Source organism: Rhamphochromis sp. 'chilingali' (assembly GCF_963969265.1).
Source record: "Rhamphochromis sp. 'chilingali' genome assembly, chromosome: 13".
NCBI lineage: Eukaryota > Metazoa > Chordata > Actinopteri > Cichliformes > Cichlidae > Rhamphochromis > Rhamphochromis sp. 'chilingali'.
Window position 1 is genome coordinate 23,795,822 of NC_137940.1, and position 27,059 is coordinate 23,822,880.

Sequence of the window (27,059 nt, forward strand, 5' to 3'; positions counted from 1 at the left end):
ATAAACAGGTATCAATATTAACTCTAGCTTAACTATTCTGGCCTCACCAGCTAGCCTTAACTTTGTATTTTAAGTGCTGCAAACTATGCAGTATCAAGAAAAATAGATACCTGCCCCAGTATACACATATATATGTTATCATCCCCACTGCACTCAGTATACATATGAAAAAAATATCTGTGACTGTATTTACTGTATATAGCAACTATTTTTGTAAACCATTATTTATTTATTTTCCATTTTTTTCTAATATCTAATATTTCTAATAATTCACTTTTTCTCATTGAGCCTTGTGCTGCTGTAACATGTGAATTTATTCATATGGATCCATTGCTGAGACTGGACCGAAAAATAATGTTGTAGGCTATGAAGCCATAAACCTTATAGCTCTTTGTGGTTTTATTATTATAATCCCTCTGATAAGCATCCAGTTATGATCCATTAATACAGATACATTATTTATAGCTACTTTAAGACTATTAACTGTAATAAAATTGGACATTGTTAAAAGTGCCGGTAGTTTGGTTTGCATTTGTGCTACATGTTTCTGTTGCACTCCTAAAGTTCTATTTTTTTCCACATTAGCTCAACCCCTACATCTGAACTGTACAAAAAACCCCACTGAACTACAAGTGCCAGTGTGTACCTCAACCCTTACACAACAAATACAACAACACCCACACAATCGGTATGTCTGCTTAAAGTGAAAAACCTGATTTCTTCCATTTTGGGCTGCATTGTTTCAAATACGCGTGGTCGCTTTGTTTTGTCATCTCTTGTACCATTTGTGCTTCTAATCGGCTGTATATTCTTGTCACAGCCGCAGCACAGTCTCATTAAAGTTTCATCCAAGCTAGTCTATTCTTCCAGTCTAAATTCACAAAGCTTTAAAAGGCTGCAGCGCAAACAAGAGAAGTCTGTGTGTGTCACCTTGGCATGCTGAACACTTGTTATGCCTTCCACTCCGGGAAGTCTAATTTTAATCGTATTGTGTGCGCTTCATAATGGAAATCACCAAAATAGGAATTAAAGACGAGAGCTAGGTATCAAAACTATTTTAATTACACCACAACAGTATCAAACGAATACTTCCTCTATAAGCTTGTTTAGCACACTCAAGACTATATATTGCACTGACTGCCTTATCTTTTTTTTTCCAGGGCCTAATAATAATACAAGATACAGGAGCACTGTCATGCCAAGGGTTTAATGAATTGATTTTTATTGCACCACTGTGAGCATGTTCACAATAACCTGCCTCATTCAACATCTCTTTTATAAAACCACAGAGGCAGATGGGCGGAGAGAGGGCAGAGGAAGCCCATCCTGATGTTCTATATATACCTCAGTCCCAATAGTAGTTGTGTCTCTGCTGCAGCCCGTCAGCTGGAGCACAAGCCCAGCAGTCAAGCTTGCAAAGGAGCCCCTTTGTCTGGCTCCCAACCGGGGCACAGTCGATGCTGTTTAACAAAAATGAAAGGGGGGGGGGGGGGGTCGTCTCACCGTTAAGTTGCAGGCCAAAGGATGTAACATAATGTTTATTCTACTTCCACATATGACGAAACAGCGATAAAGAAACAGGACAAAGAGACCTGTGTCACTGTGTTTGCTGTAATAATACACTAACCCCTGTGAGGCACAGAGTCTCACTCATACTGTAAATGTGCGCTTCTTTTCTTGTTTTCCTGCAGATTTGCTGCGGAAACTTAGCAGGAAGTGTTTGCTGTAAAGTGAGATTACGGGAAAATCCTGTGTGAGGAGGACACTGATATGTTATGGTGTTTTTGTCTCACTGTGCAAGAGAACGTCATGTTTCTTTCAGTTGTCAGTGGCTCCTGAGATCCTCTGCTTTTTCCAGATAGTGTATTATCTGCCATTTATTTCCGTCTGTTACAAGCACCCAACTTGTCTCGCTTTATTTAATTCAGTATTTAAATAATTCTTGTATACTTCATATTCCTCGCCATTGTCTATCTAGGCTCTCCTTTTGTTGCTCTCTCTTTCCTCTCACATCCATCAGGTTGCAGCAGATGGCTGCCCCTCTTTGAGCCAGGTTCTGCTTGAGGTCTCGTCCTGTTAAAGTTCCCCAATATTCCGAGGTGACTGATTATAGGGAATTTTCCTCTTAAGGTCTTCTCTCAAATTATTGTAAATTCTTTACCTTGCAATATAGAGCAACCCGAGATGGTTGTAGCTCTAAAGTGGCACTAAACAGAACAGAACAGTTTTGTTTTCATGTTACTGTAAACTGCCTGTGGAGCAAGGGCAGGAGCTGTCAAGAACCAGACTAAGATACATATTTCTAAGCTTAGGCCTAGGCTGCCACTCGTTTGACAAACCACCTAATTTATCTCCCATTTAGGACGGGCCAGTCCATCTACTGGTTAAGAACAGTGACAGTGAACCAAAGCAATACAGGTCATAAAACATAAACAGTGCACTGAATGACACTAAAGGGATCCGCATAATTGTTTAGTTACTTGGAGTTGCTCGGCCCCATGTTAAAATACATTTTTATTTAGTACAACTTTAATCTTTACACAGCTGGAAAAAAAGAATGGATGCATGACTACAGCTTTGGTCATTCGTTTGCTAAAACCGAAACAAATCTTCTACTTTGTCATTCTAATCCTTTGCATGCAGCCACACTTCTTTTTACATTTACACCACTAGGCCTATGTCATGAGAGCACCTGCAGGCAACAAGCCAGAAAAGTGTCTTGCTCTAGGGGAGATACAGCATGGGACGTCAGAGGAGCAATCCAGGTGGGAAGAAAACCTTTTCAAGTTTACTTTACTTGTCATTAGGGTACTGTTCAGTCTTTGAAACCTCCTATTAGTTGTCTTCTCTGTTTTAGATAAGCTTTCTAGAATATGTGGAAATAACCCCATTTGATCTTTCCTATCTCAGCTTGGATACTATTTAATTAACGAGTTAAAAAGCGAGCTAATGGACATGCGATACTAACTGCAGGAGTATCCTATCCCTTCAAGGGCTGTCTCCTTTTTGACAAGCTGAAGCAGAACAGTCACACTTGTAAGTGTGTGAATTATGTGAGTTTGGTATGTAGGGTGTTTGTCCCCAACGGCATGCAAGGGCAGGATGATTACGACAAGTGTGTTTTGAGCCGTGAACTGGGTGTCTGCCAGGGTAACAACAACAGAGCAGGATGTAAGATAAGGGAATGAACACACACACAAGCATATGCGATGTTCCTCAAACACAAACACACGCTGTGTTCTTCAAACAGAAAACTCCAACTCAGTGTCATGCTTTGTCAGACTGTCGACAGAAGTTCCCCTCTGGCAATGCCACGAAAAGCTCTTACAAATAAAAAAACCACGATGTAGCAAAAATACACAAATGCACATGCGTGGCACGAGACACGTGTCAGCTATACCTAATAATCACAGAGACTTGACACAGATCTAATCTTCAAAAGTTTAATTAATTAATTAAAAATCACTTCCCTTTTCAGCTTTTTTCCCCCCTAGCATAATAATGTACCACAGGTTTCCCCTTAGACACTACAGCCAATAGACGAGGAAGCTGATGCAGGACTTGCTCTGCTGATTGATGGCAGTTTGAGATGTGGTGAGATGTCAGTTGGGGGTTGCACTTTTTCTTTTTTTCCTGACTCAAACACAAAGTATCAGCAAAGAGAGACACACATATGCAGTCCCTTCAGAAAACTTGAAGACTTAATCCATCACACCCCTACTGACAGACTCATGAAAAAAGGAGAAAAGTGAACACCAGGGGACAAAAAAAGACAGATAAAAGCCACAGAGAGACCAATGCAAACTTATAAACTTATACAGGGAGGCAGACAAAAGCTTGCAGTGTATCCCTCAGAGACTGGACCCAGGTGAATCCGAATGATGCTGGCACATTGCTCTCTACAATGGCCCAGATAAACAAAGAGAACACACACCGACACACACACCATGGTCAGTGCAGTGCTTATATAATATATTTTCCACTAACATGGTAACTGCACACTCATCTTCCCTGCGGTGAACTCCGCTCAGCTGGAGCGGACATGAAGGAGGACTACAGTGATGCACCACCCAGCTTCCTTCAGACCAGCATGTCTGAATAAGGGGCAATAAATGCCAACAAGGTCAAAACGGGACACGCGAGCAAAAGCTTTTACGCAACGCAAGCGCATGCATAGATTCTAGCACAAAAACATCTACCTTCTCTTACTTTTTAAAACACACCCAAACACATAGTGTGCAGAGGTATTTATCTCTCTTTTTCTTTCTTTTGTTTTTAACACATCATATTTCTAAGGTGATCTGCTGTGTCATCTCACTCTGCTGGCCTCCAGCACATGAGATTCAACATCTCTTACTCCTGCTTTCTCCTTACAACTGTTTCATATTTCTTCACACAGGGAGCAGCACAGGATCGTGTATCATATTACTGAGGCTGAACAAGGCAGCCGTGGGTTTTTTCTTCTTCTTCTTGATCTATCACTTCCTCTATTATACCACTCTCTCATGTCAGGCGGAGGGATGGAGACTCAGAAAGTGAGTAAACAAGCTTGGAGTGAAGGCAGTGAAAAACATTTTGTATGTTGGCCGCACCTCTTAACATCGGGGAGCTCAAACTGGGTTGTATTTGCGATCGAATGCAGTAATGATAAACATTTCTATCATATTTACGCCATGTGATCATGGTGAGAAACTAGGCTACAGGACAAGCAGGTCAATTTATATTTTACAAGATAAATATAACAAATTTATTAAAATCCACATATGTACACTCTGAGTATAAAAGAAATGTTTTCCAAACTCATTTGTTAAAAACCTTTTTTGTAAGTTATTTTGTTGTGATTCACATTTTGTGCAATGCATTGCTCCTGATCTCATTAATAGCCTGCATCCAGTATTAGATAAACACACTTTAAACCTTGGACCTTGGATTTTATACAGATTCAACATTAGTGTGGCCGATATAAATAAGATGAAGTTTATTGACGTCAGATACTGATCTGATGTGTTGTGTCACTTTTGTGCTGATTAAATGTTCAAAAGCTGTGTGATGGAGATCTAAATGACTTTGAAACAGGTATATGTTCAAAATGCACTCAGATTTACTTCCACTGCACAATCAGAGCTAACAAAAAACAAAATAAACTGGCACTGGCTATGAGGCAAACTGTTAGCCATAATTTCACATCTGATGCCGCTTTAAGTGCTGTAATTAATGTTTGATATTCATACTTTTAATGGCTAATCAAGATTAAATTAGCCAGAAGGATGGGGGGGAGAAAAATGAAATTTAGGACCGGGAAAGATCTGTGATGAAATAGAGAAGACATGTAAAAAGTGCAAGAGTAGGTAGCCTCAAGTGCTTCTTCTTCTTTGGTGAATATATACAGTATATAGGTCAGCTCTACATGCTGTGAAAGACCTTGTTGATGCCCACAACATACTGGGATGTACAGTGTATCACACTATCTTCCCTTCTACCAGAAGGCTGAGGGCAGAGCGCACACAGGAAAGAGGGCAACCATGCAAAGCTAAATAATGCAATGCCTCAGTCTCCACATTATGACCTAGTAAGTGGTTGGTTATACAAACACTCAGACCCTCTTGGGCTGTGTCTGACAGCACAATCAACAGGATTATGAAGTCATTTCTCGGTCTAACGGCATGTCAATTCACCATTTTAACTTCAGGGACTCCAGAGGAATAACTGGAATGGGTGAATGTGAGAGGTTTGGGCGATATCTGGAGATGCCTAGATGTTCTTGAATTAAGTGATCTAGGCAGTGTGAGCTGGTGAAATGAATGAGAGAACCATGAGTAAGGAGCAATGTGGGTACTTGTCATGCAACTCCACAAACTGACTTTCTCTCTTGGCATCCTGTAGGCCTGTGTGTTGACACCTTTAAAGGGAGCAAAATGCGAATGGAGTGATACTGTTTACAAGACACAGTCTCTCACACACACACACACACACACACACACACACACACACACACACACACACACACACACACACACACACACACACACACACACACACACAGAGCCTTGGAACACTTTCTATAATTTGCATCAGAAATTGAGAAAGGGCTCCTTCAACTTCATGCATAGTGTCAAATCTGCATTGGTCTGGGTTAACTACTGGTTAAGCCTTAGCCCTTCAAGTGGCCAGCCTAACTTCTGCACATGTGTATCATATGTGCAGCAGCATAAAAACATTGATGTCACAAGGCACAAACTAAGCGACTCACAGACCCGTGAAAGCCACCCCCGGTTAAGCGTTCCACCCTACCTTCGGTGTGGCAAGTGGAGGACAGGATGGTGCTCGGAGGGCGGAAGAGATACGGGAGATAACGGGAAAAACATTTCATCTTCTTCTCCGGTGCTTGCTAACGGGTGTAGAGCGCTGCGTTGCGGGCTCCACATCCGCACTGCTGCCGCCGACAGCCAGCCACAGAGGATCCGGGGAGGTTCGGAGAGGAGGAGGGGGGAGTGAAATAGGCTCTGTCCGCGGTGCAGGGGGGCTATGACAGCATCACTTTTTCACAGGCAGGCAGGGAGGCAGGCAGGCAGTAGGCTCCGGTAGATCTGCGCTTCACCCGGGGAGCGAATAGCGCACGGTGTCAGCGCGTCTCCGCTTCGGCAGGTCTCTCCGTGTATGTGGGCGAGTTTGTCTGAGCAGGACAGGGGGTCGCTTCTGTCCTCTTATCATGGGAGGTCAATGTATGTGTGGTCTGCTGGTGTGAACACCCTCCTCGTGTTTATTTCTCAGTGTATTTGGGTTTAAATAAAATAAAAAAAAGAGCAGGAAAAGCGCAATTACATCTGCGAGAGCCAGGAAGTTTTGCCTTATAAATTTGGTAGTCTGTTTTATATTAAATGTAGCTAAGGGCAAATACTTTGATTGGAAATTACACTGAATGTTTTTTGGGGTGTGTATTACCGATAGAACATGTGTTTTGCCGATCTATTAGTGCTACTCACACTTATCCCTGATGCCTAAAAGAGGGTTGTGTGGTGCACAGAGCCCAGAACTTGATGAATCATAGACAAAACTTGTTTGTAGACCAGGTTACCGATTAACTAAGTTTAGCGCCATCTTGTGGAAATATTTAATGTAGCTAGAAAACACAAGTTATAACGTCACAAAAAACAAACCTAGTAAACATCGTTGTGCATGTTTACTAAAAACGCCCCTGCAATTTTATCAACTAAAAATTATTACGTGGCATTATTTAAAAAATAAATTTGTTATGGTGAATAAAAATCTTAACGGTCACCTTCTTTTAGTCGAATTTAACTCCTCGTAGCACACGCAGCACTTAAACAAGTTTCAGTACGACGAAATTGTGTCATCTTTGCCAGACCCCTCTGTGTTTACGCTTGCGTTTATCTGTGTTATCATTTTAAACACTGACTTCTCGCGAGACTTGAGTGTGAACTAATGCCAGCGGAAGTAGTTTGCGAGTCTCTTTTCCGCCGGCCATAGAGGAGCAAAGGCAGGGTAAGAATTCCCGGCAGATGAATTCGCCAAAGTTATCGTTATCCATCCTGCTTTTAATACCACTGTGTGTCCGTATACAAGTGTAAACCCCACATATACTTCAGTACAATTAAAAATCAGCGAATATTGGCTTCGTGTTGACGATGGATTACTAAATAAACGCTGTCAGTAGTTGGTCTCCCTGTTAGGTCCTTCAGTATCCGCATGTCGGTTAGCGATAGTGAACCAGCTCTACTCCTGGTGCTAGCCTTTAATATTTGACCAATTTTACATTCTGTAACTGTAATGGGCTTTTAAAAACATTGTTTTGGAAGTGTGTAGTTTGTTCAACCACTGTACCGAGTTTATGTTGCAGAAATATCCCGCTTCGGTCTGACGGCTATCTTATGCTAACTACTTGAGCTAGCTTAATAGTCGCCTTTAAAACGTAGCACAACCTAGCCAGGTACCTAATACAGCAAAATAACACACATAGTGGACATTCTAGGTTTGGGTTCTCAGTTGCTTTATGTGGTGTCGGAAGATAGTAGTGTGTACTTTAACCCTACATTCTTATATTTTCTTAAAACTGTCGATCCTGATCCACAATTTGAGTGGACTGTTTTGCAAGCAAGTGCAGCCTTTATCGCCTGGGTTTGTCAATGTGCCATTACTTGTTTCTTTACAGCATCATGAAGCTCAATCCCTTTGTAACATCCTCCCGTCGCAAGAACCGTAAGAGGCACTTCAATGCCCCCTCACACATCAGGAGGAAGATCATGTCTTCCCCCCTGTCTAAGGAGCTCCGCCAGAAATACAACGTGAGGTCCATGCCCATCCGCAAAGATGACGAAGTCCAGGTAATGTGGTTTGTATTGCTGAGGGGTTCTTTTTTATAGCTGATGTGCAACATGTTAGGCAGATTAGTCTGACCTCCTTGTGTATTTACATACAGGTTGTCCGTGGACACTACAAAGGCCAGCAGATTGGCAAAGTAGTCCAGGTCTACAGGAAAAAGTATGTCATCTACATCGAGCGTGTGCAGAGAGAGAAGGCCAATGGAACAACAGTCCATGTTGGCATCCACCCCAGCAAGGTGAGACGTAATTGAATAGATACTGAGTTTGTGTGAGTAGACTTGTTCCGTGGTATAGTCACACATGGTGCTTACTGGCTTCATATCTGTTTGGTTTGTTTGTGTCAGGAAGATGTAGTCTTGAGCTTTTCATGTCACAAGCTCTTAAGCTGATCAACACAAATTCAATGTGGAGGGTAGCTATATAAGTATTTCTTGGGTATTTTGGGGTTCTTAGTGTTTTTTATCTATTGTAATTTTGAAAGTTGAGGTATTTTAGCTCTTGATGTTTGTTTCTTTTCCTAACAGCTGGCTCAGAGCCCTGTTCCAAGAAGCATGTTCAACAAATAAAGTTTATATATAAACTTTGAGTTTAAGTCTAAGATCTGCAACTCTTAAGCTGTGTCCACACTGAAAACAATTGTCGTGTTGTGCCTTTTAGCCGTATTCTTCATTCTGTGGTAGTCTTTTCAGTCACTGGTCTGAAAGTGTGAGGGGTCCCACCTACTTCACATTGATAACAGTTACTTCACTCAAAGTCGACAAATATCATTCACTTTTTGTTGTCTGCTTACCAGATTGCTTTGAACTGCTAAAGATTTTGGTTTCAGAACAGCTGATCAGAATATCTTCATTGAACTTGAGTGTTCACCTTTAGTTAAGCACATGCATGAGTAGAAAAAATGTAAAGGAAGCCATCAGTGGAGCTCTGACACCCAGAATCATAGGATCGTGGGATTCCAGCATTTTCCTCATGTCTGGATTAACAAACCGAGGGATGTTTGCTAAATCTGCTTCCATGAGTGGGCCCCAGTCACTACAGTTGTAAACTTCAATAGCATTCAGGTGCTTGACTCTCTCATCTTGCAGTCGGACAGACTACTTGACTAGTTGTGGTTGTGTGGGACGGTAGTAGCCAAAGGCGGTGTGTGTTGTGATCTGGAGATTGTAAACTGGTGTTATGGTTGATGTCGTTGGCATACTCTCTGCACATGTATGCAGAGAGCAAAGTAAAGTGGAGTCAAATTCCTTACTTGTTAAGCACAAACCAAATAAGGGTGACTCTGATGTATCTGATTCTGCTCATTGCACTTCAACGCCACCTTAGACCCATTTAAATCTGGATACTGGGTGTTGTCCAGTCGCTGTAGTCTGCTGCTAAATTGATACATTTTCAAGACTCAATCACTGCATTAGTGCTGGTAAAGAAGAAGTCAAAACAAGTAAACATTTTTATTATGGAGAATTTTTCAACTGCTGCGGTAGTATCCCGCTGTGCTATTGGGAAATCCCTATGTTCCTGAAGTTAATTTATCAAGGGACCAACTCACTCCCACTTGTCTCCAGTGAGGCTGCAGTGTTTTCAAAAAGAAAAGGAAACTTTACATCGAGCCCAAATGACACCAAATCTCACTATGCACCAGCAACTCACTAAGAAGGACTTTTGTGGACAGTCTAGGATTACTAGATATAAGAAGATGCCATATCTAAGCCAGACTTCAGGTTTCTATATTACACGTGTGTAAAGCTGCCTGTTGGGCTAAGATTTGCTTCTAACTAATTATGTCTTAATCCTGCTCCCGGGTGCACACCCTAAACTCTGATTACAGGTAGACTTGAGAGAAATTTCACTTGGTATTTGACACAGTGTTTCATCATACTCTGACAGTTGGTGTTATGAGCACTGAAATTGAAAAATCAAAGTGACCAAATAACATTTTGTGAAGTGCAGTTGCTCTGGTTTAGCTGGATTATAGATTTTTTCTTTCTTTTTTTTTAAATTTGCTGATGCTGTTCGGTTTTAAATTGCAGTGTAATGCATTAAACTACCACAGAACCTCTTTCTGTCAGTTCTGTAAATCTGTAAACACTGGTGGATAGCTGAAGCAAGTACAGAGCTAATGGGAGAGCATGTGACATCCTAGATGCGGAACATTAGTAATTTAAGAAGAATTATATTTGAATTTCAGCATGTCCCTTTTGATTCAATTTTTTATTTTTTTTTTTATTTTTTTAAACGTAAACTGGAAAAGCAAGATTTTCCTTGTAGAGTAAAAATAATAATCCTTGGTTACAAAAACAGTGGGAAATGTTTCAATTATTAAGCAATGTCTTTTTGTTAAATTTTATTAAAGAGATTTGAAGGTAATTTCAGACATATTGCTGATGTATCCATGAGAGAATACATGTTTGTTTACCAAGATGTTTTTGTGTCTGCAGGTGGTCATCACCAGGCTAAAGCTGGACAAAGACCGCAAGAAGATCCTGGAGCGCAAGGCCAAGTCTCGTGCTGATGGAAAGGAGAAGGGCAAATACAAGGAGGAGACCATTGAGAAGATGCAGGAGTGAAAATGATCTTTTGCTATCAATAAACTCTGTAAATGGACCTCATGTTGTCTGTCATATTTTCGTTGTAACGCCCTAAACTCGGGAATGTTTTTTAATGTTTTATTTTAAACATGCTTGTCTTTTTTATGGAAATTAACACTTGGGTATACTGTATGCCTTCAAAGTCATGTTCAAATCTCTAAACAGCACACTGTATTATAAGGAATTTAATGAATTGGCCAGTGCTGCTGCTTAATTAAAAACAAGCTGTGGCCAAAATTGCATAGGTTTATTGTTTAAAAATGTTAAAAGTGAACTACACAAAGAAATGTTCTTTAATTGCACAATTAACTGCAAATATGAGTGTAGTTTTGTTACAGGCAAGGAAATTCATGTGACTGACTACACACCACCTCAGCTTCTATGTTAATTGATTTCACTATGAAATGAGGTGAAAATCCAAAATACTGTGCAAGAAACAAAAAAATATTTCAAAGCATTTAAGCAAAAATATGGAAACCCAGCATTTGCTCTAACAGATCCAGATTAATATACTTTATGGATCCTCCAAAGGAAATTACTTTTAAGGCACCAGGATAAAGGATAAAAATGAAATCTTATATCCTGACAGGTGTGTTCACCTGTCACAGAAGAAGAGAACAGTAGGAAACCATTTTGGTTTTAAACGAGCTGATGAATGAGGACTGTGGTGACCGTGATGGGCTGTCCATGGTGGACAGCAGGTAATTCAGTGACCTCTTGCTCCTCACTGAATGCCTCTGGGTCCCTGCTGCCATCTCTGACAGTGTTTGAGAGGGAAGAAGAAAAAAATAGATTTTGCAAGAAATTTTACATTAAATTTAGCGAAACTAAAACATCATAGGAGGAGAGGCTACCAATTGAATGAAAAAAAGATATACAGGTGAAACTTGAAAAAATTTGAATATCGTGCAAAAGTTCATTTATTTCAGTAATTCTACTGAAAAAGTGAAACATAATAAAAACTCATTACATGCAAAGTGAGATAATTCAAGCCTTTATTTGTTAAAATTTTGCTGATCGTGGCTAACAGCTTGTGAAAACCCCAAATTCAAAAGCTCAGAAAATTTGAATATTGTGAAAAGGTCCAGTTGTAGGCTCAAAGTGTCCCACTCTGATTAGCTAATAAATCCAAAACATCTCCAAAGAGTTCTTGAGCCTTTAAATGGTTTCACAGTCTGGTTCAGTAGGAATCACAATTATGGGGAAGACTGCTGATCTGACAGTTGCGCAGAAAACCATAATTGACACCCTCCATAAGGAGGGAAAGCCTCAAAAGATAAGTGCAAAAGAAGTTGGATGTTCCCAAAGTTCTGTATCAATGCACATTAATAAAAAGTTATGTGGAAGGGAATGGTTTGGAAGAAAAAGGTGCACAAGCAGCAGGGATGACCAGAGCCTGGAGAGCATTGTCAGGGAAAGGTCATTCAAAAGTGTGGGGGACCTTCACAAGGAGTGGACTGAGGCTGGAGTTGGTGCATCAAGAGCCACCACACACAGACGGATCCTGGATTTGGGCTTCAAATGTCATATTCCTCTTGTCAAGCCGCTCCTGAACAATAATGTCAGAAGTGTCTCACCTTGGCTAAAGAAAAAAAGAACTGGTCTGTTGCTCAGTGGTCCAAAGTCCTCTTTTGTAATGAGAGAAAATTTTGCATCTCATTTGGAAACCAAGGTCCCAGAGTCTGGAGGGAGAATGGAGAGACACACAATCCAGGATGCTTGAAGTCCAGTGTTAAGTTTCCACAGTCTGTGTTAATTTGGGGAGGCATGCAGGTGTTGGTCCACTGTGCTTTATTAAGTCCAGAGCTGTTGAAGCTGAAGCTGGCTTCATTTTCCAGCAGGACTTGGCACCTGCCCACACCTACAAACGTACTAAAACCTGGTTCAATAGATTCTCTATGGGGCATTGCCAAGATAAAGATGAGAGTCGTGAGACCGAACAATGCAGAACAGCTGAAGGCTGCTATTGAAGCATCCTAGTCTTCCATAACACCTCAGCTGATAGCATCCATGCCACGCTGCATTGATGCAGTAATTCATGCAAAAGGGCCCAAACCAAGTACTGAGTACATATGCATGATTATACCTTTCAGAGGTCTGACATTTCTCTATTTAAAATCCTTATTTTATTGGTTTCATGCAATATTCAAATTTTCTGAGCTTTTGAATTTAGGTTTTTCATAAGCTGTAAGCCACGATCAACAAAATTGTAATAAATAAAGGCTTGAAATATCTAAAAGGTGAACCTATATTAGTTTCACCTTTTAAGTAGAATTGCTGAAATAAATGAACTTGTGCACGATATTCTATTTTTTTTCGAGTTTCACCTGTATAACAATGTGTAATATTCATATACTATTTTTCACGTTAATGAGAGAAATGTAGTAGAAATAAACATAAATATGGCACAGTTTGTCTTCCAGTTTGTCCGCTTCATTTTATGCATATGGAATATAACCACAAATAAAAGTTGGGTTAAACCGCAAATACTTTTCGCCATTTATTTAATTTAAGAATTAATGAAAACGTTTCACAACACAAGCACTTTGAAATTTGCAGTGCAGTCCCTCCACTTCCTCTTTCTCCGGTTCACAGTCATGTGATACGTGTTGCCTTCTGCGTGTCGTCGTCGGCTGGGCAGCATACATTTAGTTGAAAGTTTATACCTCTGAAGTCTTGTGTTTTTAGACGAAACTCACAATGGCAATAACTTCGTTTGCGATCGCGATTTCCGTGATGACTGTGTTCTGGGGTATTGTTGGAGGAATTGTGCCTTGGTTTATCCCCAAAGGACCAAACAGAGGGTAAGTTGGTTAGCTTAGCTCCCCGGCTGGCTATAAGGAGTTTACGGAAGGTTTTTATGTCAACGTTGTATTATTTTCTTAGTTTTTATACAAACAGGTGAAGTGTGCGTGAGCTAAATTTACTGTTGGCGTTTTGTAAAGCTGTTTATTACACTTACATATCACCTTTAAACCCTGTTAGCTACTCTAGTTACTAAAACTTAAGAGTTAGCTAACTAAAGCTAATTTTACTCTGGCTTCGTGCTAAAGTTCCTCACACCCCTTGGCAGTGAATCCTGCTCTTGTATTTCAGTACATAATACGACCATTAATGGATTCTATTTTTGGAAAAAAAAATGCCAAAGTCAGTACAACTTCCTTTATTTGTCTGATTTTCAGTTGCATCACGAGATCCAGCTCGTGAATGTGGATGAATGGCTGGATCTGTTTTAAATCCAAAAACTCGCAGACATTAAATATTAGATGTGCTGTTTATATATTTAAAATGTATATTATTTCCCCACAGTGTGATAGTGACGATGCTGGTGCTAACTGCAGTCTGCTGTTACCTTTTGTAAGTATTCACCATCCGGATTCCTTTTTTTTTTTTTTTTTTCCACAGACAGGCACACACACACAGTGGTACTATATATATCTAAAAACAATAGAGGAAGCCTGCAATGAATCAGGCCTATAATATAAATGGCTGAAGTGAGCAGTCAGTTAAATATAAGAGAACTATCTTCTTGATAGGTGATTAATGCATTTGGATAATTACAAATTGGTCCACTTCTGTTGCTCCAAGTTAATTGATGCACGTTGCTTGAAAATAAAGCAGACTATGCGTATCTTATTTAAGTCATAAATTATTTACATTCACAGTTTTGAATGCATCTGGTGTTTTGTTGCATGCTGGCAGACAAAAGGGGGCAGTATAGTCACAGTAGTGTTACAGCCATGTGAGGTTAATCTCCCAAATGCCCCCCAAGCTTGATGCTGTTATAATAAACCCAGGAGCTGGTTGCAGTGTTGTGACAAACCGTGGTGTTCATTCAAGATGACATTTTTATTAGAGAATATGATGTGAGTGTTTTGTTTGTGATCTTGATGGTGTCCTCTCTGTTCACCCAGCTGGTTGATAGCCATTCTGGCCCAGTTGAACCCGCTGTTTGGGCCTAGCCTGTCCACTGATGTTATTTGGTACCTGCGCTATCACTGGCCTTAATTTGCCTTTCTGGGGCTCCCAACCCTTAAGGTAAGCTTAAGACTATACCTACATGCTACTTTTATGTAATATATTAATACTTGGATGCCTCTCGTCTAATGTTGTGTTATTATTCTCTCAGCAGCAGGATGACCTTGCAGTGCTGCACACCAGTGGATGTTTGCCATTGCAGAGATCAGTTGTCCCCAATTGCCTTAAAACTCTGAACCCTGTATGATTATTGAGTGGCACCAGTGCCTTGTGTATATAATGACTCCCAAAGGGCTGTGAGATCTGTGTGGATGTGCTGTGACCTAAATTAAAGTAACATTTCCTTGTTGCAGTTTTGTTTATATATTATGTACATTGTGTTCAACAATATTGTTAGCATGGATAGCAGTTGTTGTGTGAGTGTGTGTGTGTGTATGTGTGAAGTTTGTGTCAGCTGGTTCATCAGATAATTAATAAATTAATAAACAAATCATTCATCCATAATTGTTTGTAATTATATTTTTTTTTCAAATATAAAAGTGTTCCTTTCTACATAATTATGTTGAAAGTCATTTACACATTAAACACATTTATGTCACTAAAATATTTTCATAGGGCATAGAAAATGCTGTTGTTTTTTTGTAATTTATCTGGAAAAAATGACCCCATAAAACATTTTTCATGCAGTCATTATCGTTGACGTTTTTTGCGTAACAAAACACGTCAAACAGCGACGTTGACGTACGGACTTCAAATTGGCCTCTTTGCTTTCCGTAGCTCCAGCCGGCTACGTTGGCAACATGGCGTCGTCAGATGTCCACGTCCGAATATGCGAACAAGAAATACTCAAATATGACTTGGAAATTAAAGCTCTCATCCAGGTGCGAATATTTCTTTGGTAAGACTGCTTAGTGCTGCGACGGGACACGTTATTTTTTGAGCGTGTCACATAGCGGAGTTGTATTAACTTGGCCTGATTTTATGAGGTGTAGCGACCGTCTCCGAAAGCCTGCACCGGAACATTTTCTATCAAAGTTACAAAGAGGCTGTAAAAAAAGAATATTTTCAGCCAAGATTTTATGAACAAGATGTTGTAATAATAATGTAGATAACCAGCCGGTGTTGTGTTCCGCTAACTAGTGATTTCCGGTATATACCAAATGATGATCCTCCCAAAACAGGTCACTTCTTTATTTTATATATAACCCCTTCATAAATCCCGTTGACTGCAGCCCGTTTACATTATAAGCAAAACGAATACTTGCCATAAAAACACATCTGAGATCACTTTTTGGTACATCACCTGTATTTAAACTGTTTAAAATAACTTAAAGCTCTAGTGTGTTAAATATTTCTATCATGAATAATAGAAAACCATTTAGATTCAGAAAATTGAGATTGAGATTAAACAGCTCCTTTTTGTAGGAGAGATGTGGCCAAGAGGCTAAGAAATATTTGCAATGTTTCTTATTTCTTTATTCTCTGTTTTTAATTCCTGTTGACTACAACCTGTTTATCGGTGTAAAAAAAATCTTTCTGGCAGCAGGTATTTAGATGTTTTCATTTAAACGAAGGATTAATGTAACTTATGGACCTAAATAAAAATCTACCTACGTTAATCTTTTTCAAGTAGTCAATGGACAGGAAAGCAATTCAATAAAAGGCGCGCTGGAAAATCAAGCATTATTTTCCAAACATGTACCGGATCAAGTGCCTCACTTTTGCGACACTAGTAAGCACAAGGCAGTGTAGGACCATATTTGGTAGAAACTGTTCATATTTTAAAATGATTTTAGAGCATATTTAAATATAAATGGGTAAGTTAAACTCTATTTTGCAAAACTTGTCAAAAAATATTAGAAAGCTGGTTAATTTGGGGGGAAGTGTCGATAAATAAATACATTAAAAAAAATCCGCTTTGCAGGAAAAAGTGAAAATAGTTAAAAGGTGAGGAGGAGGTCTAAAACAGTGCGAATTCCACAGTTCAGCTTGAGAAAGCAGTGTTAATATGCAGAACAGCTGTCGTTTCAACATGTGAACAGTAACAGCAGTGTAGCAATGAAATGTCATGACTTTTATCCTTGGTTCAACATTTTACCAGGATATCAGTGAGTGCACAGGCCCTCAAAGCAAGCTGACAGAATTAAATGGAGAAGTGAAAAAGAACTTCCTCAGCTTAAGACTACGGATTCAGGTGAGAGATTTTTCCCAATTAATAGGCTGTACATCGGTTGCTTGAACTTTTTTTTCTTTTAATTGTAAGCCCTTGTGGTTGTTTTGCTTCCATGTTAGGACTTTGAGCAGATGGCAATGGAGCAGGACAAAGAGTCAGACAAGCAGGCCTTGATGACTCAGGTAGAAGGCCACAGAAAACAGATGCTCAGGTAATGCATTTTGCCCACTTTAACACTTTAAAAGTCTACTTAATAAAAGCTTATTCATTTTCTTTTTTGTATTTTTTGCAGTAACCAGACAACCTGGAGGAAAGCCAACCTGGCCAGCAAACTTACAATCGACAACATGGAAAAGCAGGCCCTTCTTAATGGAGCTGATGATTCTGTGAGACAGAGGTGAGCTGAAGATTGTCCTAATATTTAAAGACCACTAAATCTCAGCTTTGCACTTAAGCAACGTTTGCTTAAATGCAAAGAAAAAAGACTATCGGGGAGCGTGCTTTTTCTTTACGTGCCCCATTTTTGTGGCACAATCTCCCTCAAGATATTAGGCAGGCATGCTCGGTGGAGGTTTTTAAAGCTAAGTTGAAGACCCACTTGTTCACCCTATCCTACATGTCTTAATTCTATGCCATTTAGTTTTAAAATTTTTTATTGTTTTTAACTTTTATTATGTTTTTAACTTGTTATTGTGTTTTTAACTTGTATTGCTGTGTATCGCTTTTATTTATTTATCTCTTTATTTTCAAATAAAGAGATAAAAATATTATTATTATTATTATTATTATTATTATTATTATTATTATTATTAGTATTATTATTATTAGTATTATTAGTATTATGTGATGCATTCTGTTTGCATGCATTCTTTTTAAATCAGGAAGATGACCAAAGAGGGTCTGGCCCAGACCACCAGCGACATCACCGAAAATCTTATGAGCATCAGCCGAATGATGGCCCAGCAAGTTCAGCAGAGCGAGGAGACCATAACGTCACTAGGTTGGTGAATGAACAGTATCCTGTTGTTTTGATATACTTGTTTAATTTTAAATGGCATTAAAGCATTCTTGTTTACTGAGAGTAATTTAACAGGTTATACTGTGTTAATGCACACACTCGGAATATAATGTCTATTTATATCAGTGACAAATGTGTAGCCCCACATTTTTTTTCTTTTCTGTTTAAAGCAACCTCCTCCAGAACGATCCAAGAGACAAATGATGAGTTTAAGACAATGACAGGGACCATTCAGATTGGGAGAAAACTCATCACCAAGTACAACCGGAGGGAGCTCACCGACAAGCTGCTCATCTTCCTGGCGTTAGCTCTGTTTCTCGCAACAGTGCTCTACATCCTAAAGAAGAGACTGTTCCCCTTCCTGTAGACCAGAAGGGTTCTCCCGTGAGCATGAATGGTACTTTCCATAGTCAGTGGGAATGATTTAAACAACTCTGAATGCTGCGTGCTATGCTAGACGCATTACGGCGTCTGCACGGCAGAATGCGAACCGCTTACTTGACTGAACTGAGACGCTGCTGAGAGTGAAATATTGTCCACACAGAGGGAGAGCGACCTACAGGCCTGCAGCTCAGAGGCAGACTAAAGGAAAAAAAATATTTTGGCTTCAGGATGTAAAACGTGTCTTTGTGTGAGGGGAAACTTGTTTGCTGATTATTATGAAACATGAAATATGGTACAGCATGAGTAATATCATGGTTTCATTTGGAAAAAAGAAAAGTCATTTTTAGCTTCAACAGTTTTTTTATTGGCAAGTCAATCACTGAACTATTAAAGTAGCATGCAATGCTATTAATTACTGTTAATTCAAGGCAAAAAAATGCTATGTAATGACATTATATTACAGACATATATATTTGGGATCAAAACAAGGCCTGTACATGTTTTTGCATCACCAGTGGAAACCAAGCCATTTACCACAATCCAGTTTCCCACAATTACTGTTAATAACGTTCCAGCTTTATATGTAAATGCTATTTGTGGGAATGCACTGTGCAACTTACATTACTGTACTCCGTAATGATGAATTAATGTTGTTTATGTGAAAAGAATATTTAAGTACTTTTTAACTTTATTATGATTCAGGCTCAATTGCACTCACTCCTCACTGTGTTTTCCTACTTGAACAGCACTCGTAGGTTGTATATACACTTCTAACTGTCCCTATGTTTATTCACTTGGCATGCAAATCAAAGTTAAAAAAAACCCCCTTTATTAAGTGTAAGACTGGATGCAGTCTGCTCCGTCTCTGCCGGTGTGGCTCTGCAGCAGAGCAGAAAAGCTCCGAAAAGCACCAGCAGTGTTCGCACTGGCAGAGATAGGACAGCATGCAGCCCTGCCTTTCTTCAGATAAGACCCGGAAAAGCAGATTATTCCAACCTGTTTCCCTCTCCCTTTCCAGCGTGAGTGGAGGGTGAGGGATATTTTTAGGTTTGTGTGGCGCTGTTATCTGACGTTCCCTTTTCAACACTACAGAGGAGAGGGTGGCCAGAGAAGCCACATGACCTTGCCACCCTTTGGGCAATTGCCTGGCATTGCTGTTTCATTTTTATTATTTGTAAATGTCATCGCTAATTATTAATAAACACAGTGGCTCCCGTCTTCTTTAGTGTGTCTCAAATGTGCATTTGTCACTGTATTGTTTACAGTAAGATAGCAGACAATAGAGTATGTGTGAAGAGACCTGAGAGATGCCTAAGCATCTCTTACTTGTGTAAAGTGGCGGCAGTTGGACAGAGCCAATTTCCAGCCTGTTCGTATAGCCGCACACTTAGACAAAGCCTTTGGCTCTCTGTCAAGCAAATTGGGCCATTCTTGCATTTAGCACCAAGATACTGACAATTGAGTGTTTGGGTTTGTATCTGGATAAGTGGGCAGAGGTCTCTGAAGTGTACACGACACCACACTGATGGTGTAAACACGGGGATCGGGTGGCTAATGGGAGACCTCTGCAACTTCACATTCATTTAGTAAATTTGACTTTATAGAGCTTTGGTATTGTTAGTATTTAATACATCATTTTGATACTGGGTGTATGTTCAGTTGGAGAGTAACAGCTGTGTTACAATAAAAAGCGAAAGGTTATATTACAGTAATTTTCAGTAATCCAGTGTACTGTCCATAAAAAGTTACATATATTTGATCTGGTCACGCCTTGTATTTGCCACCATGTTTCCAAGTTCAGGGAATAAGACTATTGACTTTCAGGAACAAAGAGAAGATGAAGAAATAATTCATATAAAATTTATCTACATAAAAAACTGATCATTCGTTTCAGGTTTTCCGTATTGGAACCCAGTTTGAAACATTTTAAAAGGTCAAGGTCACGGCTAGTCAAAGCAACCTTATAAACATGTGTAAAAAGTACATGCAGCTGACAGTAGGTTGTAAAAAAAGTGTAAACATTTAACAACCTTTTACCTTGTTGAAGCCTACTGAATGAAGCTTTCTAATAGGTACTTGAGCAGTTTAACCAGAAACAAACCATGGGGTGGTTTGATAGATGTCAGATTTTTTATTTTATTTTTATCCATGTTTACCAGTATATAACCCACAGGTGTGCATTATATGTGCTGTTAAAATTATCGTTTTTTTTATTGGATGATTTAGTTGAATTCTTGTGGGGGGTTTGTGATGTACAGTTAGATAACAGAGCCAAAACAGACACGATGAGGACGTGGTTGTATGCTAAAAATTTTAATGATAATAATAATGGTAGTAACAATAATAATATAGAATACATATACAATTATATCATATAATTAAGTTGTAAGTTGTTTTGTTTTCCACCGAAAATACTTTTCGTAAAAAGAAATATGTAATAACCACCTTAAGGAAGATATGGAAAAATAGAAAGTGAAATCTGGCAATTTTTAAAATTAAAAAATGGCATTTATTATGTTGTTTTTCGCTCAAATTAAATGTGCGCTGAAAATAACTTAAAATGTAACACGTTTAGAGGAAAAACTGGTGCTGAATTCAAACGGAAACTACGAGAAATAATTCATCAAATATAAGTAAATTACACAAACTCCTCAATGTTTTAATTCGTTGGTATACACGCATGCAGTCATAAAATACTATTAAGGTAAATTAACATCTTTTTTTCTTCTTCTTCTCTTGTTTACCACGTCCTAATGCCGTGTAAGGAAGACACCCCGTTACTGGAGGAGTATGTGTTCTGGACGTTACTGAAATCCCCTACCCCAAAGTTCATGTAATTGCCGTTGCTGGAGGTACCTTGCATAGTCTGCATTGCGGCTGCGGGGTAATTGCATGCATAGTTCGTGTTGCAGCTGGAGCCGGTGTAGTTGCTGAAGGCTGTGTAGTTGTTATAACTAAAATGGTTAATGTGACCCATACTGTAGGAAGGATTGTAGCTGGTCGCGTCACTCGCGAGACAGGGCTTCCCATCCCTCACCAGCACCGGCACCGACACCCTCCTGGGCGGCGGCGGCAGGGACACCATCTCCAGGCTCTGGTCCTGCTTCTGCCGCTTGCACTTGTACCTCCTGTTCTGGAACCAGATCTTCACCTGCGTCGGGGTGAGTTTGAGAACACCGGCGAGGTGATCTCTCTCCGGGGCCGAAAGGTACCGCTGCTGTTTGAAGCGGCGCTCCAGCTCGTACACCTGTGCCTGGGAGAAGAGGACCCGGGGCTTCCTGCGCCTCCGAGGCTTGGGCCGGTCCTGATCATCGGCCTTTATGTCCTCCACAGACTCTGACGGAACACTGAATTCGCCTGATTAAGACAAACACAGACAGAAAAAGCACAGAGAAATAACTGAATTAGATTAGAATTCTTCACGATTTTAGAATTTATATTCATATTTTTTATTTTGCGCTGTTATAACGATCATAATAATTGGCACAGGTTCGGGCAGATTGCCCGGCCATCCGTGCGACCAATCATTCCTAATATGATTTACGCACAACGCTATGATTTGTCATTTCATACCAAAGACGTCAATGATAGTTTGGATTTTATTACATTTTTCAAATTAATTTTCAAATCAGTATTAAAGTTCACCAACTTTCATTTATGTTTAAATTTCAAAGGTTTCGTTTTAGGGCCTTTGTCCAGCAGCCCCCGTTTTTCTTGTATACTTTCTTGTGGTACTTATTGCTTTAGTGCAGATAACATTCAGAGAATCTGCCATTATTCAAATCAAGCACATGTGTATCCAGGCCTAGGTTTAATGGGCCTCCAAACTAAAGACAATTCTTTCTTTAGCTCACCTTTTCTTCTTTTCCCCTCAAACGCATCAGATTTTCCACCCTTATCTATTTCCATCTCCATGAGGGATTTGCCATAAAAGGTAGAAGCAAAGTTAAGTGCATTGCCTCTGCCGGCTCTGGAGTCGTGTGTGTCCTCTACAAGAAGCGAGGCGGCGGTGGACGAGATGTCCCGGAGAGGCTCCTGCTTCATTCGGCCCAGCATACAAGAGGAGGAAGAGGATGTCGCCACGGTGCAGCAGTCCATGCGAGAACAATCGTCCAAAGAAGACGCCAGAACGTCATGAGTCTGCTCCAAGTTTAATATATCCTTAACAGAGAAGGGAGTGGACGTGCTAGGGCTGGGAAACATTGTCAAAAACCAGAAAAAGAAAAATAATCTGTTAATCTGTCACATGGAGGCCAAAAAGAAGTCACCAAAAAAAAAAAAAAAAAAAAAAAACCCAAACAAAAAAACCCACCTTTCCTTCTTGGATTTACGTATAAGTTTGGTATACCGGACTGTTCTTGAGTGAAGTGTGCATTTTGAATGTCAACTCTGACTCCAAACTTTTTTCTTGGCCCCTCTCTCTCCCTCCTTTCAGTGACGCAGAGAATGAGGGAGGGACGGGGGATCCAGTGGGACCTTGAGCTCTGGTACTCCCATTTACTGACGTAAAGTGATGTTTGGTAGGTTGCATGTTAGGCCTGATGTTGGTCATAGGTCTATTTCTTAATTTGCAGCAAAGTAGCCTGCTTAACCAGCCTTTATACTCTGCCCAGAGCAAATAGGATTGCTGTAAATATTCCACTAAATCAGTACATCCTTTCATCCTGTTGGAGAAACACATCTTATTGTGCTTTGATTGAGGATGTCACTGGTTTATAAAGCTTCTAAATGAAGTATCCATCTCGCCGGATAGTGTTTAGCACTGCTGTAGTCCATTACGCACAATACAAGCTCCGGATGTTTATACAGGTCTTCAAGTACCAAATAAATAATTTATCTGACATACACATCAAAAACTTGCATTAGCGACCACTGACTTGCATTGTTTAACTTTCTGGGTGGAATCAAAATCCATTAATGCGCCTAGATGGTCGTCTGCGCGTGTGTGCTTGGGGTGTCGGCCCGTGGCTCTTCTGAGGGGAAACGGAGCAGACAAGCGTCAAGAAGGAGGGAAGCAGACAACAGGTTGGGTCCCTGAACAAGGAACCTGAAACCAGGAGTGACACACTCTGCTGTCTGCCTCTAAGAGATTTTTGGAGACGCTGTCTGTCTTATCGGGACGTGATAACAGATGACAACAAGCTCCCACCCAAGCTGCAGGCCGGGTTATCCTAAAAAAGTGTCATGTGTGACACTTTTGTCTTATGGCAGTCAGAAAGTCCCAATTCGTTCAGCCGGGTTTACATTTTCTGTGCATCTTCTCTGTCCTGTTAAATACAGGCGCACTGAGATATCAATTAAGCATACAATCATTTAGTTCTTAATTTAACAATGATAATTTGGGCAATATGACTTCAGCTGTCAGCAGTGAAATAGAGACAGCTGTGCGTAATGACGCGTAACCTACATGGGTTCCCCCTCGCACCATTGGCACTAAACCTCCTATTAATGCCTGTGGAGACGGTCACAGGAGACAGACAGTATTATCGTTTGTTTTATCTTAAGCGTTTAGCGCAGCCACGGGGTAAATGGGTCCCCCCGTCTCCGATCCAGCGATTGTGTTTATAGTTTTAAAGACTATTTGTGCGCCTCGCGAGCTGATGAATGGCCATAAAATCTTTCTCCGGCCCAGCGAGAGTCAACACTGGCCCGGCTCTTGTCGTAATAATTGGTTAAATAAAGTAAACGCGCTTCGGGGAGGCTCAGAACGTGATGGAAACGTTTTCGACATGATTAATTTAGGCTGCCCATGCGCAGTCAGAATGAACGTTTCCATATTTTTTATAGCATCAATTGCAAAAAGAGATTTAAAGAAAGGAGCCATATTATGAACATGCATGCAGAATTAAGTGAAACTCCCAGTCCTACTGGATACTAACTTATTCTGTCAACTGTAAATTGGACATGACAGGTCTGGCATGTGTTTCATATCCCTAATGCTTCGTCCTGCAGAAGCCCCGCGGTCCCCTTTGACCTGTCTTTCTGCAGCACATCTCCAGCTCAGATAAAGCTTCAGATAAGGTTGCTTAAAAACTTCCGCTGCAGGAACGTGTGGGTATTTTGAGGGTTGTGTGTTAGAGGGAGGCTCACTGCGTGTGTGTATGAGAGAGAAAGAGAAAGAAAGATAGCAGGATTTTGTGGGGTCTTAGACCGTTGGCTGGTGCTCTCTGGCCTCGAGGCTTTTGGATAATTTAAATCCTCTAACTGGCTGATTATTTGCGTTTTGCTATATAATAGTTAACAATTAGATTACACTTTCCCCGTTAACTTTATTGTTTCAAATGTCAGAATATTGCAGTGGTGGACAGAGTAGACCGATACAATTAAAAATTGTCCTTCAGCTGACCTTAGCTGTGCGTGCATGTATATAAAGTCAGGTTTATTTTGCGAACGCTGAATGTACTAATGTAAATAACTTTACCAGTCAGTGATGAAAACAAAGGACATTTCTAGGAATTCTTCAAATAAAATAAAATTCAACATTTTATTGAAATTCGTGAGTCCAAATACTTTTATCCATTAATGTTGGGAAGAACAAAGAAATAGTATAATCTACATTTTATACATGATATATTACACCAGCTATATTATATTCTATAATTTGTCTGTTATTCCAGTGGTTAAGTAAAAAATAAAAAAAGGAACCAAAACAAAAAACCCACAGAAACTACTGTTAATACATGTAAATATGCAGGTAAGCATGCACATAAACAATTATGGCATATATACACTAAAACACAAATATGTGGTCAGTTCTGAATAGTGCTTATTGAAAGACTTATTTAAAAAACAGAAAGCAAAACAATACGAAAACTGTATTACTGTGCAAAGGTTTATGTCAGAGTCTGATCAGGCACACAAAGTCTGTTGGAAGACAGCAGCCCCAAACATACAGGAGAACAATGCCTGTGGGAGATTTGGTCCGCTCCCTGCAGAGGCCAGATCTCAACATCATAGTCAGTCTGGGATTATGTGAAGAGACTGAAGACAATGAGAAATTGTGGCAAAGCTTTCCAAACTGCTTGGGATAACCTGCTTACCGAAAACCTTTGAAGACACTCTTTAGGAGAAATGAGTCCTTCTTTTTTCTTCAAGGGAAAGGTTTGTGACACTGCATCAGTTTAATTTTTTTAATCCATGTTATGTAGTTTATTATTAAGCTTTATGTGATTATATGATGTTTATTAATAAATACAAAATGTTAATGTTATTATTTTTAAATGCATCCTAATTATACATGTAGAGTATGAAACATTTACATAGCAACACACCCAAGTTTACACACTAGATACACTCAAACTTTTGTCTTACTTGCTAGAAATAAAGGCAGAGAAAAGTGAATTAGTGTGGTGACTTTAACATGAAGGCTCTACCAAAGTATACCGGCAGTCAGAACAGCAACACACCCGAGTTCATACAGAGGTAAGGAATGGATGATGCCGAACTCTGTAACAGCTCTAAACTTCTTTGAAAGTTGCCATTTAATTAGGGGATATCTGATGTAAATTTAAATGTGAAACAATAATTTACATGAAGAAAAAAAAAGAAAAAGAAGCACTGCTTGAGAATTATTTATTTAATTACAAAAAAGCTCCTTCAGAAAATTTGGAATGTAAATTTGTCATAGTCTGTTGCTATATTTTCCAATCATTTCATTTATTTCATTTCATTTATTTGTTCATTTTCAGGCACAACAAATACCTATATTGAACATAAAATGCACAAAACAAAAAACAAAAATTGCCTGAAAAAGGAGTGGGACGAAGAAAACTTATTAAATCCCACCCCTATACTCACTCATCAACAAAAAAAACAAACTTCCCGCAGCTACGCCCATCATTGCATACAGACCCATCAACAGCCCCGGGCACATACAAGCATCTAAACGGCAGCTCGCAAACAACAATTAGAGCCTTCATAACTGAATACAGAATATATAAATTATAAATTGCATTACCACAGGTAACAGGCAGTAATAACTACAAGTAACAAACACACATACATATACATACATATATATCTACACACACATGTACATATATGTACATACATACGCACACTTTTTTTTTTTTGGAATCCATACCAGCAATGGTAAGAGAACAGACATTACAGAGCACACTAAAAGCATCATTGAGTATACTGTGACCAGACCAACTGTTTGTAGAGAAATTTAAATCTATGAATATTTTTGCATTGTTTCAATTGTAAACTCAGACTGTTCCAGATTTTCACACCACATACAGACACACAAAAACCTTTACGGGTTGTTCGAGTTCTGGGTAATTTGAATTCTCCAAAGCCTCTCACATTATAAACCTTTTCTCGAATTTCAAATCTAGTTTGTTAATTTGCCGGTAAAAGTTTAGTAAAAGCTTTATACAAAATTATGGATGTATTGTAATTAACCAGATCCTGGAATTTAAGTAACTTTGCCTGAAGAAAGAATTTGTGAGTATGATCTAGATAACCAGCCTTGTGAATAATACGCAGTGCTCGTTTCTGTACTGTGACTAATGGATTAACATTAACATTTTCATTACAGTTACATTTTCCTACTGTTACAGAAATGAAAACAATGA

General features: G+C 39.6%; 5 protein-coding genes across 7 annotated transcripts in view; 3 read left to right on the forward strand and 2 right to left on the reverse strand.

The window, feature by feature from the left end:
* ppp2r2ba (protein phosphatase 2, regulatory subunit B, beta a) overlaps positions 1–7,214 on the reverse strand; it is a 44,376-nt gene extending 37,162 nt beyond the window's left edge. The window contains exon 1 of the mRNA XM_080900929.1: positions 6,292–7,214. Within this exon, the coding sequence (XP_080757055.1) occupies positions 6,292–6,370 (79 nt within the window). The 5' untranslated portion in view covers positions 6,371–7,214. The remainder of the gene's footprint in view (positions 1–6,291) is intronic.
* A 147-nt stretch (positions 7,215–7,361) lies between these two features.
* rpl26 (ribosomal protein L26) lies at positions 7,362–10,943 on the forward strand. The gene is made up of 4 exons (XM_080900931.1): positions 7,362–7,503; positions 8,171–8,342; positions 8,438–8,578; positions 10,778–10,943. The coding sequence occupies exons 2-4, from the start codon at positions 8,175–8,177 to the stop codon at positions 10,904–10,906; spliced, it is 438 nt and encodes a 145-aa protein (XP_080757057.1). The 5' UTR covers positions 7,362–7,503; positions 8,171–8,174; the 3' UTR covers positions 10,907–10,943.
* Positions 10,944–13,515: 2,572 nt separating this feature from the next.
* On the forward strand, positions 13,516–15,409 carry atp6v0e1 (ATPase H+ transporting V0 subunit e1). 2 transcript variants are annotated; one of them, XM_080900933.1, is made up of 4 exons: positions 13,516–13,731; positions 14,237–14,284; positions 14,842–14,965; positions 15,060–15,409. In XM_080900933.1, exons 1-3 carry the CDS (start codon positions 13,628–13,630, stop codon positions 14,933–14,935), a joined length of 246 nt encoding a protein of 81 aa, XP_080757059.1. In that variant the 5' UTR covers positions 13,516–13,627; the 3' UTR covers positions 14,936–14,965; positions 15,060–15,409. The 2 variants fall into 2 exon arrangements, with proteins under 2 accessions (XP_080757059.1, XP_080757058.1); XM_080900932.1 differs by having other exon boundaries at positions 13,517–13,731; positions 15,057–15,409.
* A 282-nt stretch (positions 15,410–15,691) lies between these two features.
* Positions 15,692–19,705, forward strand: bnip1a (BCL2 interacting protein 1a). Its single transcript, XM_080901063.1, has 6 exons — positions 15,692–15,786; positions 17,007–17,099; positions 17,198–17,289; positions 17,371–17,475; positions 17,960–18,078; positions 18,267–19,705. The coding sequence occupies exons 1-6, from the start codon at positions 15,706–15,708 to the stop codon at positions 18,461–18,463; spliced, it is 687 nt and encodes a 228-aa protein (XP_080757189.1). The 5' UTR covers positions 15,692–15,705; the 3' UTR covers positions 18,464–19,705.
* Positions 19,706–20,649: 944 nt separating this feature from the next.
* On the reverse strand, positions 20,650–23,129 carry nkx2.5 (NK2 homeobox 5). 2 transcript variants are annotated; one of them, XM_080901059.1, is made up of 3 exons: positions 22,793–23,129; positions 22,335–22,672; positions 20,651–21,837 (listed from the first exon to the last, which is right to left on the reverse strand). In XM_080901059.1, the coding sequence occupies exons 2-3, from the start codon at positions 22,576–22,578 to the stop codon at positions 21,221–21,223; spliced, it is 861 nt and encodes a 286-aa protein (XP_080757185.1). In that variant the 5' UTR covers positions 22,579–22,672; positions 22,793–23,129; the 3' UTR covers positions 20,651–21,220. The 2 variants fall into 2 exon arrangements, with proteins under 2 accessions (XP_080757184.1, XP_080757185.1); XM_080901058.1 differs by lacking the exon at positions 22,793–23,129 and having other exon boundaries at positions 20,650–21,837; positions 22,335–22,784.
* Positions 23,130–27,059: the final 3,930 nt, after the last annotated feature.